We start from the raw sequence: 13,746 nt of genomic DNA, 5'->3' as shown, positions 1-13,746 counted from the left end.
GAAGGAAATGGCAACCCACTCCAGTATTCTTGCCTGGGAAATCCCATGGACGGAGGAGCTGGGCGGGCTGCAGTCCCCGGGGTCACAAAAGAGCCGGATGTGACTTGGTGAGGAAAGAACATTAAGTACCAGCACCTGGGCACCCCGCTCTGGGCTCTGCAGGAGGCTGGTTTACCGGACACTAGCGGGGTTCAGTTGTCTAGGGCAGGGACCCGTCGTAGCCCTGGCCTGTCCAATCTGCACTTGCAGGCCTGACCCACCTCTGGTTCGCATCCGCGTGGTGTCCTGGGTGGGGTGGGGAGGGGAGCGGCTGCAGGCGCGGGCTGATTCAGCTCGGGGCCGTGGTCAGATGGCAGGCTGGGGCTGTCTCTGAGTCTACTTCCCCCCGCCCCACGGGCCTGCCCTCTTCCCAGAAGTCCCCTGCCGTTGGTCCCCTGAGCCCTGGCCCAGCGCTCCATCCTCCTTCCCACCCCCGTTTCCCCCCAGCCCCAGGTCTCTGAGACTCACGGCCAAGCATGCGTTCCGGCCCGGTGTCCCTCCCCTGGAGTCCCGGGTGTCCCAGCAGCAGGGCTGGACTTGAGCGCTTGACTCCGACGGGCCGTCACCACTCACGGCGCTCCTCCAGGAGGGCCTCTCCTGTCGCTGGTGCCCCAGCCTTCACACTGGTTTCAGAAGCCAGGGGCCCGGGCCTCTCCAGACCCTTCCTGCCGCGCTTGGGGCTGGCCCAGGGGAGTTGAGTCCAACGCTCACTCCGCCCAGCCCTTCATCACAGATGAGGAAACAGCTCAGAGGGGACAGGCGAGTCCCGATAGAGCCTGGACCTCGGGCCAGTGCTGTCTGTGTCCTCAGAGAGGTTTCCCTCTCTCTGTCTCTCCTGCCACGCCATCCCCACCCCGGTGACTCGGCAGGAGGAAGACAGGAGTCGGACCCGGGCGGGATGGGTTTGCGTGACACGTCCCTGTGCTTCCTGTTCCCTTGAAACAAAACTGAGATGGCTCTGTGTTTGCGGAGAATGGGAGTTGCTGTTTTGAGGGTAACAAGGAGACTCCTTGACTTTTGATTCATCTTTCAACACCCCCTCCCCACCCCTTCTCATGGGCTTCCCAGGTGGCACAAGTGGTCAAGAACCCACCTGCCAATGCAGGAGATGTAAGAGATGCGGTTCGATCCCTGGGTCAGGAAGATCCCCTGGAGGAGGGTGCGGCAACCCACTCCAGTGCTTTTGCCTGGAGCATCCCCATGGACAGAGGAGTCGGATGTGACTGAAGCTACTTAGCACGCAAACATGGACCCCTCCTGTCTCATGTTCTCATCTTTCACTGATGAGAGGGGCTTTGGAAGAGAACCTTAGGTCAGGTCTAGGTTTTCTGAAGGTTGCTGTGGGCATTCTTTGAGTGTCCAGCTGGGTTTATGCCCCAGAGACCCTGGCTGGGCTCATTTGGTTGAATTAAAGGGCTTCCTTGAAGGAACTGTTTTCCCAGGCTTTCATCAAGTCACCAGGAATCCACAATCTGCCCAGAAAGCAGGCAGGGTGGGGTTGGCGGGTTGGGGGTGGTGGTGGAGTGAGCCAGAAGGCTGTGCTCCTGGGTGTATGAGTTTTCTTTGCCATGCTGCAAAAATGGGCACCTGAGTGTTGACAGGTCTGAACTGGGTTTAGTATTAAACCGATCAGTTAGATTGATCTGGTTGTCAAGCTGCCTAAGTTAAAGCAAAACAAAATTCTCTGATGACCCCTCCACCTTGGCAGTTCTCCCCAAAGCCAGGCAGACCACACCCTGGGCCGGGCCCTGGCCCCCTCCCACCAACCTCTCTGCTGCCTCTGGGCTGAGACCCAAGCCAGAAGCTGCTACGGGCCAGCTCCTCTGAAGTCTTTGAATAACTGCGCCCGAGTCAGGGCTGTTTGTTTCGATCAAAATCAATTGCTTGGGCTTCAGATCCCGGAGAAGGGGGGGAATGTGCTCCTTTCTCTGCACCATGGCCACGCCTCTTCCTTGATCCCGCCCCCCACATCTGGGGGGACCGGGGCGCGTCTTCTGAGCCCTTCCTCTTGTCCAGCTTCCTGTCCTTTCTCCTCCTCCGTTACTCAGCCAGGGTTTCCCTCTGGTCCCAGCTGCCAGGAAGGAAGTGAAATCAGCAGTCCAGTATGCGATGCGGTGATGGGTCGACCCTTGACCCGGGGGCTTGCCCGGAGCTGTCTGGTCAAGGGGCGGGCAGTGCCTCCCAGGGATGCCGGGTCCCAGCCCTGGTTGCCGGATGCCTGGAGCCACCTACAGACTCCTGCAGGAACTGCTTTTTGGTGGGGAACCGGGCTCGAGGGGGCGCTCTGGACAGCGCTTTTCCTGAGACTCTTGGGCTCTGCCCAGTGGCCCCAGCAGGTTGGGAGCGGTGCACTATAGGATCCAGAAAGTAGTTGAAGGAGTAAGCGTGGGCAGCGGGGAGAGCCCTGGGATGGGAATTAGGACTTGGAACCCACGTCTGCCTCTCCAGCTGATTCACCAGGTCAAGTGACTTACTCCTGCAGACCTCAGCCTTCCCATCTGAATAATGGATGTATTGGGCTGAATGATTTTTTTTTTTTAATTTTTTAAAATTTTTTATTAGTTGGAGGCTAATTACTTCACAACGATTTTTTTTTTTTTTTATAGTCCCCTGCAGTTGGGGTAACCAATACATCTGCAGAACTCTGTTAGTCCCAGATACACCTGCACGGTCCATCACCCTATTTCCAGTTCTAGAGAATAGGGAAGCCCAGAAATCACTCAGCATTTGCATTCAAATCTGATTTCCAGCACGTATTATTCTAGAAGTTTCCACCAAATCCCTTTGAGCCTCAATTTCCTTACCTGTGAAATGGGACTGACAATCATATTGACCTCATAGGACTGTTGTGAGGATGGAATGAATCGCACTTTAATATATGCCTAGTCATCAGTCCTGTGATTGTGTTTTGATGGGGAGGAAAAAGCCACAGAAAACAGAAAGATCTGGCTTTCAGCCCTAGTTTATTCTTTCTGAGCTGCAGTTTCCTCATCTGTAAAATGGGAATAATAATACCCACCTTTCTAAGTTGCAGAGAAGATTATATGAATCATCTCGGGCATCGTAGGGGCTCTAGAAACGAGTTGTTAAATGAGTGGAAACCATTCACAAGACACTATCTTTAAGTCTTCATTAATGAAAGACTGACATCTTTAGGAATACACATTTTAACTTGTATCCATCATACATAAATACATTGTGCATTTGAAGAGCTGCGCCCCATGGAGAAGGTGCGTGTCCCCTCTGGCCACTGCTCTTGTGCTTTTGGACAGCTACCTGGGAGGCCCCTCCCCGGGCCCCTGGAGCCTGACTGCTCACTCACGCCCGCCCGTGCACCCACAGGCGGGAGACCTTTGACTTCGACGATGACTGTGACAGCCTGACTTGGGAGGAGAATGAAGACACTCTGTTGCTCTGGGAGGACTTCACCAACTGCAACCCGAGCCTCGATTTGCAGGGCGAGGTGAGCCAGCAGGCGGGCGCCGGGGACCCCCTCGTTTCCATGCTCCCTCGTCCTTCGTTCTTTCCCGGCAGCCCCCACCGCCCCGTTAAGTTGTCCACTCTGTTCCATTTCTCCAGCAAGAGGAAAACCTGGGCAACTTGATCCATGAGACCGAATCCTTCTTCAAGACGAGAGACAAGGAGTACCAGGAGACAATCGGCCAGATTGAGGTGGGGTACCCATTTGTTCATGTCCCCCAGTAGTGACCCCCGAGCCCCCAGGGATTTAAGTGCCCGTGTGGACAGGGGCTGGGATAGCGACACAGGATTGGGAGTCAGGAGAACCCACTGATTCTCCTGGCCTGGTGCTGGGCAAGTCACCCCTCTCTTGGGTAGGGCCTCAGTTTCCTAACCTGTAAAATGGGGGTGGTGATACCTGTCTGCCCCAGAGAGGTTTTTTCTTAAGTTATTTGACTGACATGATGATCTCAAAATAATGGGAACTGACATTTGAATGATATCAAGTGACACTGGGCCCTGAGCCCTTTAAAAATACACCTTCCTTGGTATTCTCACACCCTGTGTATGTACCCGCGGGGGGCCTGGGTGCCTCCACCCTGTGCAGTGGGTACTCTGAGCCCATTTTACAGAGGAGGAGATGAGGTGAAAGAGACCAAGTGACTTGCCCGAGGCCTCCCAGCCAGGAAGCGGCCTGCAAGCCCGGTTCTCCCTGCTCCAGAGCCTGTGTGTGTCTGCTGGGCCACACCTGTCTGTGAGGGTCAGTCATTGTCAGGCTGGAGAAAGGGAAGCCTGGCTCCTCCCCCAGGGATGGAGCACTCGGTTGAGGAGAAAGGTCAGAAACACGAGCGCCCCTTTCTAACGCAGTCCGCATGAAGGAGTGCCAAGGCCAGTTGCTAGGGCTACCCCAGTGGTTGCTAAGCGACCATTCACCTTCCACCAAAAGCGATTCTAGGGACCGGTAAGCAGAAAGCAGAGGACAGGGGGAGGGCCCTGCGGGTGTGGTGCCCTGGGATGGCCCCCGTGCCACGGCGCTGAGGGTGTGAGGTCGCCGCGAGGCTGGCTGTGAGGATGACGGGGCCTGCCCTCTCCCGTGTTGGCCCTTCTCAGCTGGAGCTGGCCACGGCCAAGAGCGACATGAACCGGCACCTGCACGAATACATGGAGATGTGCAGCATGAAGCGGGGCCTGGACGTGCAGATGGAGACGTGCCGCCGGCTCATCAAAGGCTCCGCAGACAGGTGCTGCCCGCGCGCGTCCTCCCCGCGCCCGCGCCCGTCTTCCCTGCGCCCGTCTTGCCCGCGCCCGTCCTCCCCGCGCCTGTCCTCCCCGCGCCCGTCCTCCCCGCAGATGTGTCCGTCCTCCCCCAGCGCGCGTCCGTCCTCCTCGTGCCCGTCCTCCTCAGGGGCGCGTGCCCGTCCTCCCCGCGCCCGCGCACGTCCTCCCTGCGGACGCGGTGCCGGTGTCCTGGTGTGTGGGGGGCAGGCGGGGGGGTTATTGGGCTGCAACGTACAGCCTGGAGATTTCATCTGCCAACCCCTCTGTCCATCTGTCCGTGCCTCCAATGACCATTAGCCACGTACTGTGTGCCTTACACATCTAATCTCACGTGACTCGCACAACCACCCTGTCCCCATTGTTGTGGGACTATAGAGGGCTACTTTGAGAAGGCTTGCTCTGTGCAAGACCCTGGGGATACAGGGATGAACAGGTCACAGCCCCTGCCCTCCAGGAGCCCACGCCCCACTTCCTGCTGAGCTGGTGGGTGGAGAAGGTGGGCGGGGCTCACGTGGGTCCCTAGGAAGCAGTTTTCCTTCCTTTCCCATCTTCTAACCCAAGGCCACGTGAGTCTGTCCCCAGGACACCGACAGCATCAGGCCTCTTTACTTGCCAGCACAGAGACAGCTCCTGGCCTTGGGGAACACGCAGCTTTCTGGGGGCGTGTGTGTGCGCCTGTGCAGCTGCTCGGTCGTGTCTGACTCTTTGTGACCCCATGGGCTGTAGCCCACCAGGCTCCTCTGTCCGTGGGATTCTCCGGGCAAGAATACTGGAGTGGGTTGCCATTTCCTTCTCCGGGGGATGGATCTTCCTGACCCAGGGATGGAACCCGCATCTTTCGCATTGGCAGGTGGATTCTTTACCACTGAACCACCTGGGGAGCTCAGGGGAGACAGACATGCTAATGATAAAATGAGAAATACAGTGCTTGGCCCGGAGCACAAATATGTTAATTATAATCGTTTCTCTCATTATGACCGTGTTCTTGCACCCTGTTGTTTGGGCCGTAAGAGACGGAGAAGCAGGGGGGAGCTCTGTGTGTGTGTGTGTGTGTGTGTGTGTGGCCTGGGGCTTAGCATGTTACCTTCAGCTCACTGATTCCCAGAACCCAGTGCTGTTGTTCCCGTTGTTTGGATTGAGGAGTGTGCATGTAGGCAGGGTAAAGAGCTTGCACCAGGCCCCCCAGCTCAGCAGTGATGAGTTGAGAATTCGAACCCAGTGCTGTTAACCGCTATTCTATGTGGCCTCCCTTTGGGCTCTGAGTTAATTGCCCAGATGATGGGAGTGTAGAAACTGAACTGGACCCATGGTTCCTGCTCCCATGGAGCGCTCAGCTCCAGGAGAAGCTAGAGAGGCAGGTGCGGGGCGTCGCGCGAGGTCTTGAGAGCCTTGTCTAACCCCTGAGCTTCAGAGACTCTAAGGAAAGCAGAGAGGGTGGGTCTCGGCGAGGATCCCCGGTGGACGCTAGGTTTTCCAGGAGGGGGTGCTCCATCCTTCCTGCTGTCTGCCCCAGGCTGCCCTCTGAAGTCTCCTGTTCTGCCCTCCCAGGAATTCACCATCCCCAAGCTCCGTGGCCAGCAGCGACTCAGGCAGTACAGACGAGATCCAGGACGACTTTGAGCGGGAGGCGGACGTGGAGCCCATGGTCAGCTGATGACTGAGGCACGCCCCGCCCCAGCCCGTGCCTGGTGGTCTGGGCGCCGGGGCCTCTGCACGCCTCTCCCCACGGGGCCAGGAAGTGGGGCTCCCAGCCCTGACCACGCAGACTTCCTACGCCCTACCTTCTCTGGAGGCCCCAGGGACCGCTGCTTCCTTCCTTCCTTTCTCCGCCCACCACCAACCAGTGCCCCTTCTCCATCACCCACCCAAGGAATGGTGCTGTCAATTTCTATTGTTCTCCACATGACAAATGCAGACTTCTGTCCGGACGATGCAGCGCTAACTGTGCCTTTTCCCTTCAGCTGAGCCACTTTGAGCTCCAAAGAATTATTCCTAGCAGGTGTTTTTATACGAAACTCTAAGGTGAGGGCGGGGGTGGGGGGGCCCCCCGGGTGTGGTCAATGCCTTTTTGTACCCTCCCACCTGCTCCTCTGATTGGCCATGAGCTCTGCCTTCCCTCCCCTGCTGGAGTTGAACTTGGGATGGTCCACCTCCCCCCCAGGAAGGCACTGTTTGCCTTCACCTTTCCAGGCCTGGGTGGGGACTTCCCGAGGGGGCGTTGCATTTACCGAAGGGGAGAGGATAGAAGGAGGGAGGGAAGGACAAATTTTTCTTTGTTTTTGGATCGAGTGGCAAAGCAGAGGGAGAAGGCACTGTCGGGGAAGGTGGAGCCTCACTGTGTTTAAACTACTATGCAAAACAACAAAACAAAACAAAAAAAAGCAGCTTGCCTTATACCTTTGTGGGAGGCGGGCCCGCTCCCAACTAGCTCCCGGGTTTTCCTGGAGCTGGGAAGGAGGCAGAAGCTAGGGTGATCTCTCTCTCTCTCTGTCTCTCTCGCAGCCTCTACGGGTGAGCACTGACTTGGGAGGGGGTTTGGTCAAGGTTGGAAGCGAGGCGGGGTTCTGAGGACCTCGGCCACCTGACTGCTTGCTTTCTTGGGACTTCTATGGGGTGGGGACGTGGGCCAGGGGCAGAGGGTGGGAGGTGGGAATGTCTTTTATTGCCCTGATGTTTTGTTTTTTTTTTTCCCCAGCCAACAATAAGGGGTTATAGATCTGAAATTTCTCTGTGAGAAAGTCTGGAGGGGGTCAGGCCTGGTATCCACTGACTCCTCTGGGGAACTGGGTCAGTACCGCCTGCCAGCATCTTGGTTCTCTGCTCTGTCCCAGCTGCCCACTGTCTGGCCACCGGCGGGCACTGGAAAGGGAAGTGGAGGGAGGCAGCGGGGACTGCTGGCAGAGAGGAGGTGGCCGGAGCGGGAGCTCGCCTGAGAGCCATGCTCATGGACACACGTTCACCTCTACAGTAATTCACTGATTGATTGATCCGTTGGAAAGTTAATCTGAGCCAGTCTCTCTCCAGACTTTAGTGGACCTGAGTCAGAGGGCATCATGTGGAGGCCACCCTCAAATCTCAGCTGGGAGCCTGCAGAGCAGGCTTTACTTTCTTTTTTTTTTTTTTTTAGTATCTTTTTGGACCCACTACTCGCTACTACCAATCCCCTGGGTATGACTGGGGATTTTGTTTTTGTTGGCTCAGGAGCTCCCCCTGGAGGTCAGAGGAGCAAAATGTGCCCAAGGACCAGAGCTCCTTCCCACCCCACAGCCTGTGTCTGCAGGCAGATGAGGGCCTCCGAGTAGATCCGGCCTCCTGTCTTTCCTCTCCAGAGCACCAGTGATCTGTAAGGGCCTCCTCTCGCCTCTGTTTCCCCACCTGTTTTGCAATCTTAAAACCATTGTATATAATATTCATATAAATATATATATATATGGAGAGAGAGTGTTAGTGAGGGTGTGTAATTTTTATTTATCAGAACTTGGTGGCCTTTATTGTGAGTTTTTTCCCTTTTTTTTGCTTTGTTTTGTTTTCATGGGGGAACCTCCTGCTGGTTCCCTGTAAAAGTCTGGCTGAACGTCTTCCATTCCCAGCATCTCTTAGCCAGATAGTCCCTCGTTAGGTACGCAAAGGGACGAGGTTTCGGAGGAGAGATCACCCACTTCCTCTCCTTCTCACTGACCCTTGTTATAAAGGTTACAGGGTTCAAACATATCAGATTATTATTGTTGTTATTGTTATTGTTGTTTTATTTTTATTTTAACCAAAGGTTATTAGAGCCAGTTGGGCTTGGACCTCAGCTGCTGAAAAGATTTTCCGTTTCCGGGAGGGTGGGAAACCAGCCACCCCCCCGGGGCCTCCTCTGCCCAGGGTGAGGGAGGCATCGAATGCCGTGGGCAGGTGGACAGAATGGAAGCCTGCCTCAGGGTGGTGGGAGGGTGACAGACCTATCTTTAGAATTAAGACAGTAAGGCAACAATATAAGTATTTAGGGGGTAACTAGGGTTACCGTGGTGATTGCTGTCCAGTAGTGTTATTTTTCCTTCCCCCCCCTTGTATACATAGGATATTTGTCTTTGGGGACTAGGGTACTCTGAATTTATCTAGGAAGTATGGAAGTGGCAGGAGCCAGGGTCAGATGCTGGCCAGGAAGATCCGTCCTGCTGGTTCTCAATAGCTGCTCTCCCTGGGGAGCAAGGATTTGGGGCTGGTGGATGGGAGGACAGCAAGAGTTTTAGTGACCTGCCTTCCGGGTGTGGTCCTGGGCTTTGGCCTGGCTGCCTCCCTCCCCACCAAGTTCTTTTTTGAGTTAGTTGCCAGTGGGCCCCGCTTGCCCCCTTTGCCATGGGCTCACAGCTTGCCAAGAAAGACCCCAACGCTCGCTGGGGCAGCACCAGGTCCAGTTGGGACCAACTGGTCCGTCCTTTGTAAAGATGTAAATACTTAATTTTGGTTTTCTATTTCTTAGCCCAGTGTCATATTGACATTGGTATTTCAGAATTGTTCTCAGATGGGTTCTCCTGTGCTGCCCTCTTTTGCTCTCCTATTTTGGGGGGTTTTATAAAAAGAGAGGGTTGGGGAGGGGCAGGGAGATTAGCTTCCTTTGGGTTCCCTGATTGTGGAACACACACACACACTTCTGAGATTCTGAACAGGGAAAAAAATGATTGACAAGTAAACACATTTTGTTTCCTTGTGGCAATATGTCTAGAGGTCTCTGACTGGCCTGTGCATCATGGACTTAGCTCCGTGGATGTAGCTCAGATGACCTTTGGAGAATCAAACCACTTTGGCTTGGGATGGGGGAGAGGGTGTGGGGCAGGGGGTCATATAAGGTGTAACTTAAGCTAAATGTAATCTATTTATAAAGCAAGAGACTCTCATCTATTTTTATGAAAGGAAAGGTTTTTTTAAAATCTAGGGTAGGCAGTTATGGTAGCCCAGCATTTTTCTGTGGACAAGATGCATGTTGCTGCTGGATTTAATATAATCAGTACCCCTCACCTTTTCTCCGCATCCTCACCACCTGCTCATTCATACCCATGGGTGGCTTCAGCAGGGCAAAGGTCACCCCTCACCCCATTTCTCTGTCCCTTGATACCCCAGCTCCTTGGTCATTGGAAGGCCAGGGGGGCGGGCACTTGTGGTAGTGGGTGGGCAGTGGGGAATTCAGAATGGAGTAGGGTGGTGGGAGGGAAAGGGGGCGCTGGGTGGGGGACAAGCTCTGCCTCAGAGGGTGGGCTCTGGTTACTTGCTCCAATTCTGGTCTGCCAAGATCCATTGCCAAGTCAACTGTATTTGGGAGAGAGCTGAGAAATGAGTGGAAGATTTCCAGGCTCGGGGTGGGCTGTGTGTTAGTCTCGGGCAAATCCCTCACCATTCCCCCTGCCAAGCCCTCAAAGCATTGAGGTAAAGGCACCCTCCGCCCATAGACTCCTTCGTGGACATTTTCGCATCTACCTTATTTTTAGCCCCATCTGGGGAGACTATCCCGAAGTCCCGTCCCACCCCACTGTTGCTGTTTGTCTGCCAGCTGGGTCTAGCGTCAAGGGGAAGGGGGGGTTTATACTCATTGAAAGACTACTGACCCTACCGGAAACCAACCTGTTTACTGTATTGTTGTAAATATCATGCCCTTTATATCCTGTATATTGGCTTCTTTTAAATAAAGTGAAATGTCTTAGAATTGATGCTTTTTTTTTTTAAATTAAGGATAAAGTGGTGATGGGGGAGGGGCAAGAGGTCACGGGCCACATAAACACTAAAAGTCATCAACCGATCAGTGACCAAATAGGGAAATTATACATCACCTCACATCTCACAATAAAATCTTTGGAAGTAGTTAAAGCAGGAATTATTATACATATTTCATAGAAGGGGAAGAGAGCCAGAGAGATCATAGACTGAAGAACTAGCGTAGCCTGGTTTGGAACTGAGGGCCTATTAATCATATTGCCCTCTGAATCTGCAAGTTTTCCATTCTCCGATGGAGCAAGCTAACTGTCTTGTGCCACCTTATGTAAGTGACTGGTATCCGTGGATTTTGGTATCTGCAGGGGCTCTGGGAACCAATCTCCCACCAGAGGAGGACTGAAGTTTCCTTTCCCACTCACCACTCTTTTGTTTATATTCTCCAAAGTGCCTTAAAGAGTGTGGCCTCCCAGATAAAGAGGAGTAATAATGAAATAATGAGAAAGTTCTAAGGTGGGTATTATTACCCCCACTTTACAGACACAGAACTGAGAAAGTTACATATTTCGTCAACGTCACAGGGAGAAACCACGATCAGCATCGGAACTCTGACTCCTAAGCAGGTTCTCAGTACACACCGCTGGAGAAAATACTGATACATTAGAACAGAGCGTTGGGAAAGTTGTTAACAGTACTTCAGGAATAGAACGGGCCCCTAAGATTCCATCCTCAGAACTTCAGAATCTGAGTTGTTAATAAAGTTCATGTGTTTGTGCAAACAACTTCCCAGAGAGAAAATTCAAATTTTTGTCCGGGGCGCCCAAATAAAGCAGAGGAATAAAACGGATTCCGCGTCCAGAGTTTTTGAAGGGAAGTCCGAGAGCAGACTGGCTCGGGTTTTATCTTACACTGATCGTAATCTGCAAGGAAGTAGACCGATTTGTCCAAGCGCTTTGCCTTAGGAAGCTGGGTGGCTCCGCTCCAGGTCGGAGTGGAGGGCGGCTGCGTCCCTACCAGGAGGCTAGAGCCAGGCTGCAGCCCCCGAGGTGAGGCAGGGCCACGACGAGGCCCTCTGCAGGGTGGAAGAGTCTGGCAGCCTCCGGCCAAGGGCAGCGAGAGAGCCCGAGAAGGGCCTCCAGCGGCACCTGACCCACAGAGCCCGGTCCTTCCCTCCCGCCTCACATGTGCCCCATCCCCGCTCTCTCATTGGCTGCTTCTGCCCCTCTAATCCCGGCCTAAGCAGGTTGCAACTTGAGCTCCCCTCTGATTGGTCCCGAAGCTCTCATGGCTCACTCTGATTGGTGGATGGAGCTCACGCCCTCCTGCCCTTGGCCCTGGAGGGCGACCGGGTCATACCATAAAGGGAGAAGGGGGGAAACGCGTACGCTTCGGGGCTTCGCTCTTGGGCTGCTTTTCCCTGCGTCACATGATAGCGTCCTTCGTCAGGCCCTCGTGGGAGAATTCTTCTATTAGCAGGAGGCAAACACAGAGGCGTTTAGGCCGGACCCGACTTGGAGGGCGGCCGAGGGGGCGGTCCCCCCCCGAAGCCCGCCGAGGTGGTGCGCTCCAGGCGGGGCGGTGCCGTCCGGTGGCTCCTAGCGGGGCCGGTCCTGCGAGCGGCCGCGCGGGGATCCGGGATGATGCTGCGTTCGGCCGCGCTCTGCCGCGCCCTGCTGGCCCGCCGGGGGAGGGCGGCCGGGTGAGTGAGCGCCGGGCAGGCCAAGGGGCGCCTGCTGGCCCCGGGGCCCCGGGAGTCGCTGCGCGCCCCCCCGCCCCCGCCCCCGAACCAGGTTCCACCCTCGCCCCCAAACTGGGCTCCCTCCGGGCCGGACCCCCAAGCTGAGCTCCACACCCGCCCCCGCACCGGGCTCGACCCCTGTCTCCGAACTGGGCTCCTTCCGCGCCGGCCGTCCGAACCGGGCTCCACCCCCGCCCCCGAACCGGGCTCCCTCCGGGCCAGACCCCCGAACCGGGCTCCATTCCCGCCCCCGAACCGGGCTCCCTCCGGGCCAGACCCCCTCCCGCTTTCCCAGAGGCTCCCCTCCGCCGGGGGTCGCTTCCTGTGAGGCCGCCCGACACCCACCTTCTCCTGCGATGTCTCCGTCTCCCAAAGGTCTTTCAGCTAAGGGGTCCTGCCCACCGGCGGGTGGGGTGGGGTGGTCCCCCACGCTGAGAAAGGAGCCGCTTGATCACCTCGTCTTTCTCCGGATGGATAAAGACATTTGCTCGCCGCGGGAGTACAGCCTCCTCCTCTGAGGGCACCTCTATATATTTTTTTTTTTTAATGCACATTTCGCCTCTCTCCTCCCCACCCTTGGTTTCACATTCAGGACCCTCCCTGGGGTTCCCTCTCTCCTCTGGACTGGCATTTCTGTTTCTCTCTTTTCTCCTTTCCCTTTTTTCAAGTTAAGTGTTGGTCAGAAAAATGGAGAGTACGTGTAACATGCCAAACCTGTGTTGCACACTTGGCCTCCGTGCCTTATTGTGATGATTCGTGAGTTACGACACATGAAGTGCTTTGAAGGGTGCCTGGCAGAAGGCAGTGCCTGTTGCTATTAATGATGGTTGTCATTATCGCCGTTTTTAAACTTCACCAGTGGGTAGCTGTTATTCCAAAATTCAGACAAGACACTGAGGTGTAGTGGTCTGAGTGGAGCTGCCCTGCAAACCCAGATTTGCAGACCCCTCCAGCATGGAGTGGGATTCCTGGACCCTCACCCTCTCAGTGACAGGTGTCCTCAGAGCCCTTTTCTGCACCCCTGGGCTTGGTGGAGGAGGTTGGTAGGACACAGATCCTGCCCCAGAGGGGCTCACAGTTGGGTGAGGCTGCACTCCTATGGACCCATGTGTCTGTCCACTTCCCTTTCAGAGCTGGGCAGCTCTGGCCCCAGTTTGAGTTTTGTTTGCCTAACCTCTCTGACTGATCAGTTACATCCCCCCTGCTAAGCTCTGCCTTTCCTGAGTTAATCAGTGTCCCAAGGAATGGTACTGGCTGCCCTGGGCGCGGATGCATTTCAGGGCAGCTGTGTGTGCTATGGGGGTGGGTGGTGGGATAGGGAAGAGGACAGGGACAAGGACTCTTTTTCCAAACTGAGGTTGGGGGCCCTGCTCACTGCATGCTCAGCGTGGTCTCATTTGCAGGCCTTCCCCTGCATTCTGAGACCACCCCTCTCAGACCCTGATGGAAGCCGCATAGATCCACGTGTTTACTGAGTATCTACCGTGGGCACGTGGTGTGCTGAACACTGTAGCAAGGGGTACCCAGGATGGGAGCCTTCCAAG

The 13,746-nt window shown here is 55.3% G+C and overlaps 2 protein-coding genes across 3 annotated transcripts in view; both read left to right on the top strand.

Annotated features, from left to right (window-relative positions):
* Positions 1 to 10,459, top strand: part of IFFO2 (intermediate filament family orphan 2) — a 50,256-nt gene extending 39,797 nt beyond the window's left edge. For both annotated transcript variants that reach the window (XM_043445029.1, XM_043445028.1), the window contains 4 exons: positions 3,382 to 3,502; positions 3,619 to 3,711; positions 4,609 to 4,739; positions 6,325 to 10,459. In XM_043445029.1, the coding sequence (XP_043300964.1) occupies positions 3,382 to 3,502; positions 3,619 to 3,711; positions 4,609 to 4,739; positions 6,325 to 6,430 (451 nt within the window). In that variant the 3' untranslated portion in view covers positions 6,431 to 10,459. The remainder of the gene's footprint in view (positions 1 to 3,381; positions 3,503 to 3,618; positions 3,712 to 4,608; positions 4,740 to 6,324) is intronic.
* Positions 10,460 to 11,843: 1,384 nt separating this feature from the next.
* Positions 11,844 to 13,746, top strand: part of ALDH4A1 (aldehyde dehydrogenase 4 family member A1) — a 31,361-nt gene continuing 29,458 nt past the window's right edge. The window contains exon 1 of the mRNA XM_043445397.1: positions 11,844 to 12,163. Coding sequence (XP_043301332.1) covers positions 12,102 to 12,163 — 62 coding nt within the window. The 5' untranslated portion in view covers positions 11,844 to 12,101. The remainder of the gene's footprint in view (positions 12,164 to 13,746) is intronic.

Source organism: Cervus canadensis, chromosome 24 (genome assembly GCF_019320065.1).
Source record: "Cervus canadensis isolate Bull #8, Minnesota chromosome 24, ASM1932006v1, whole genome shotgun sequence".
In the NCBI taxonomy this organism is placed as follows: Eukaryota; Metazoa; Chordata; class Mammalia; order Artiodactyla; family Cervidae; genus Cervus; species Cervus canadensis.
The sequence above is the reverse complement of the archived record's forward strand: the minus strand, read 5'-3'. Positions and strand labels throughout refer to the sequence as shown.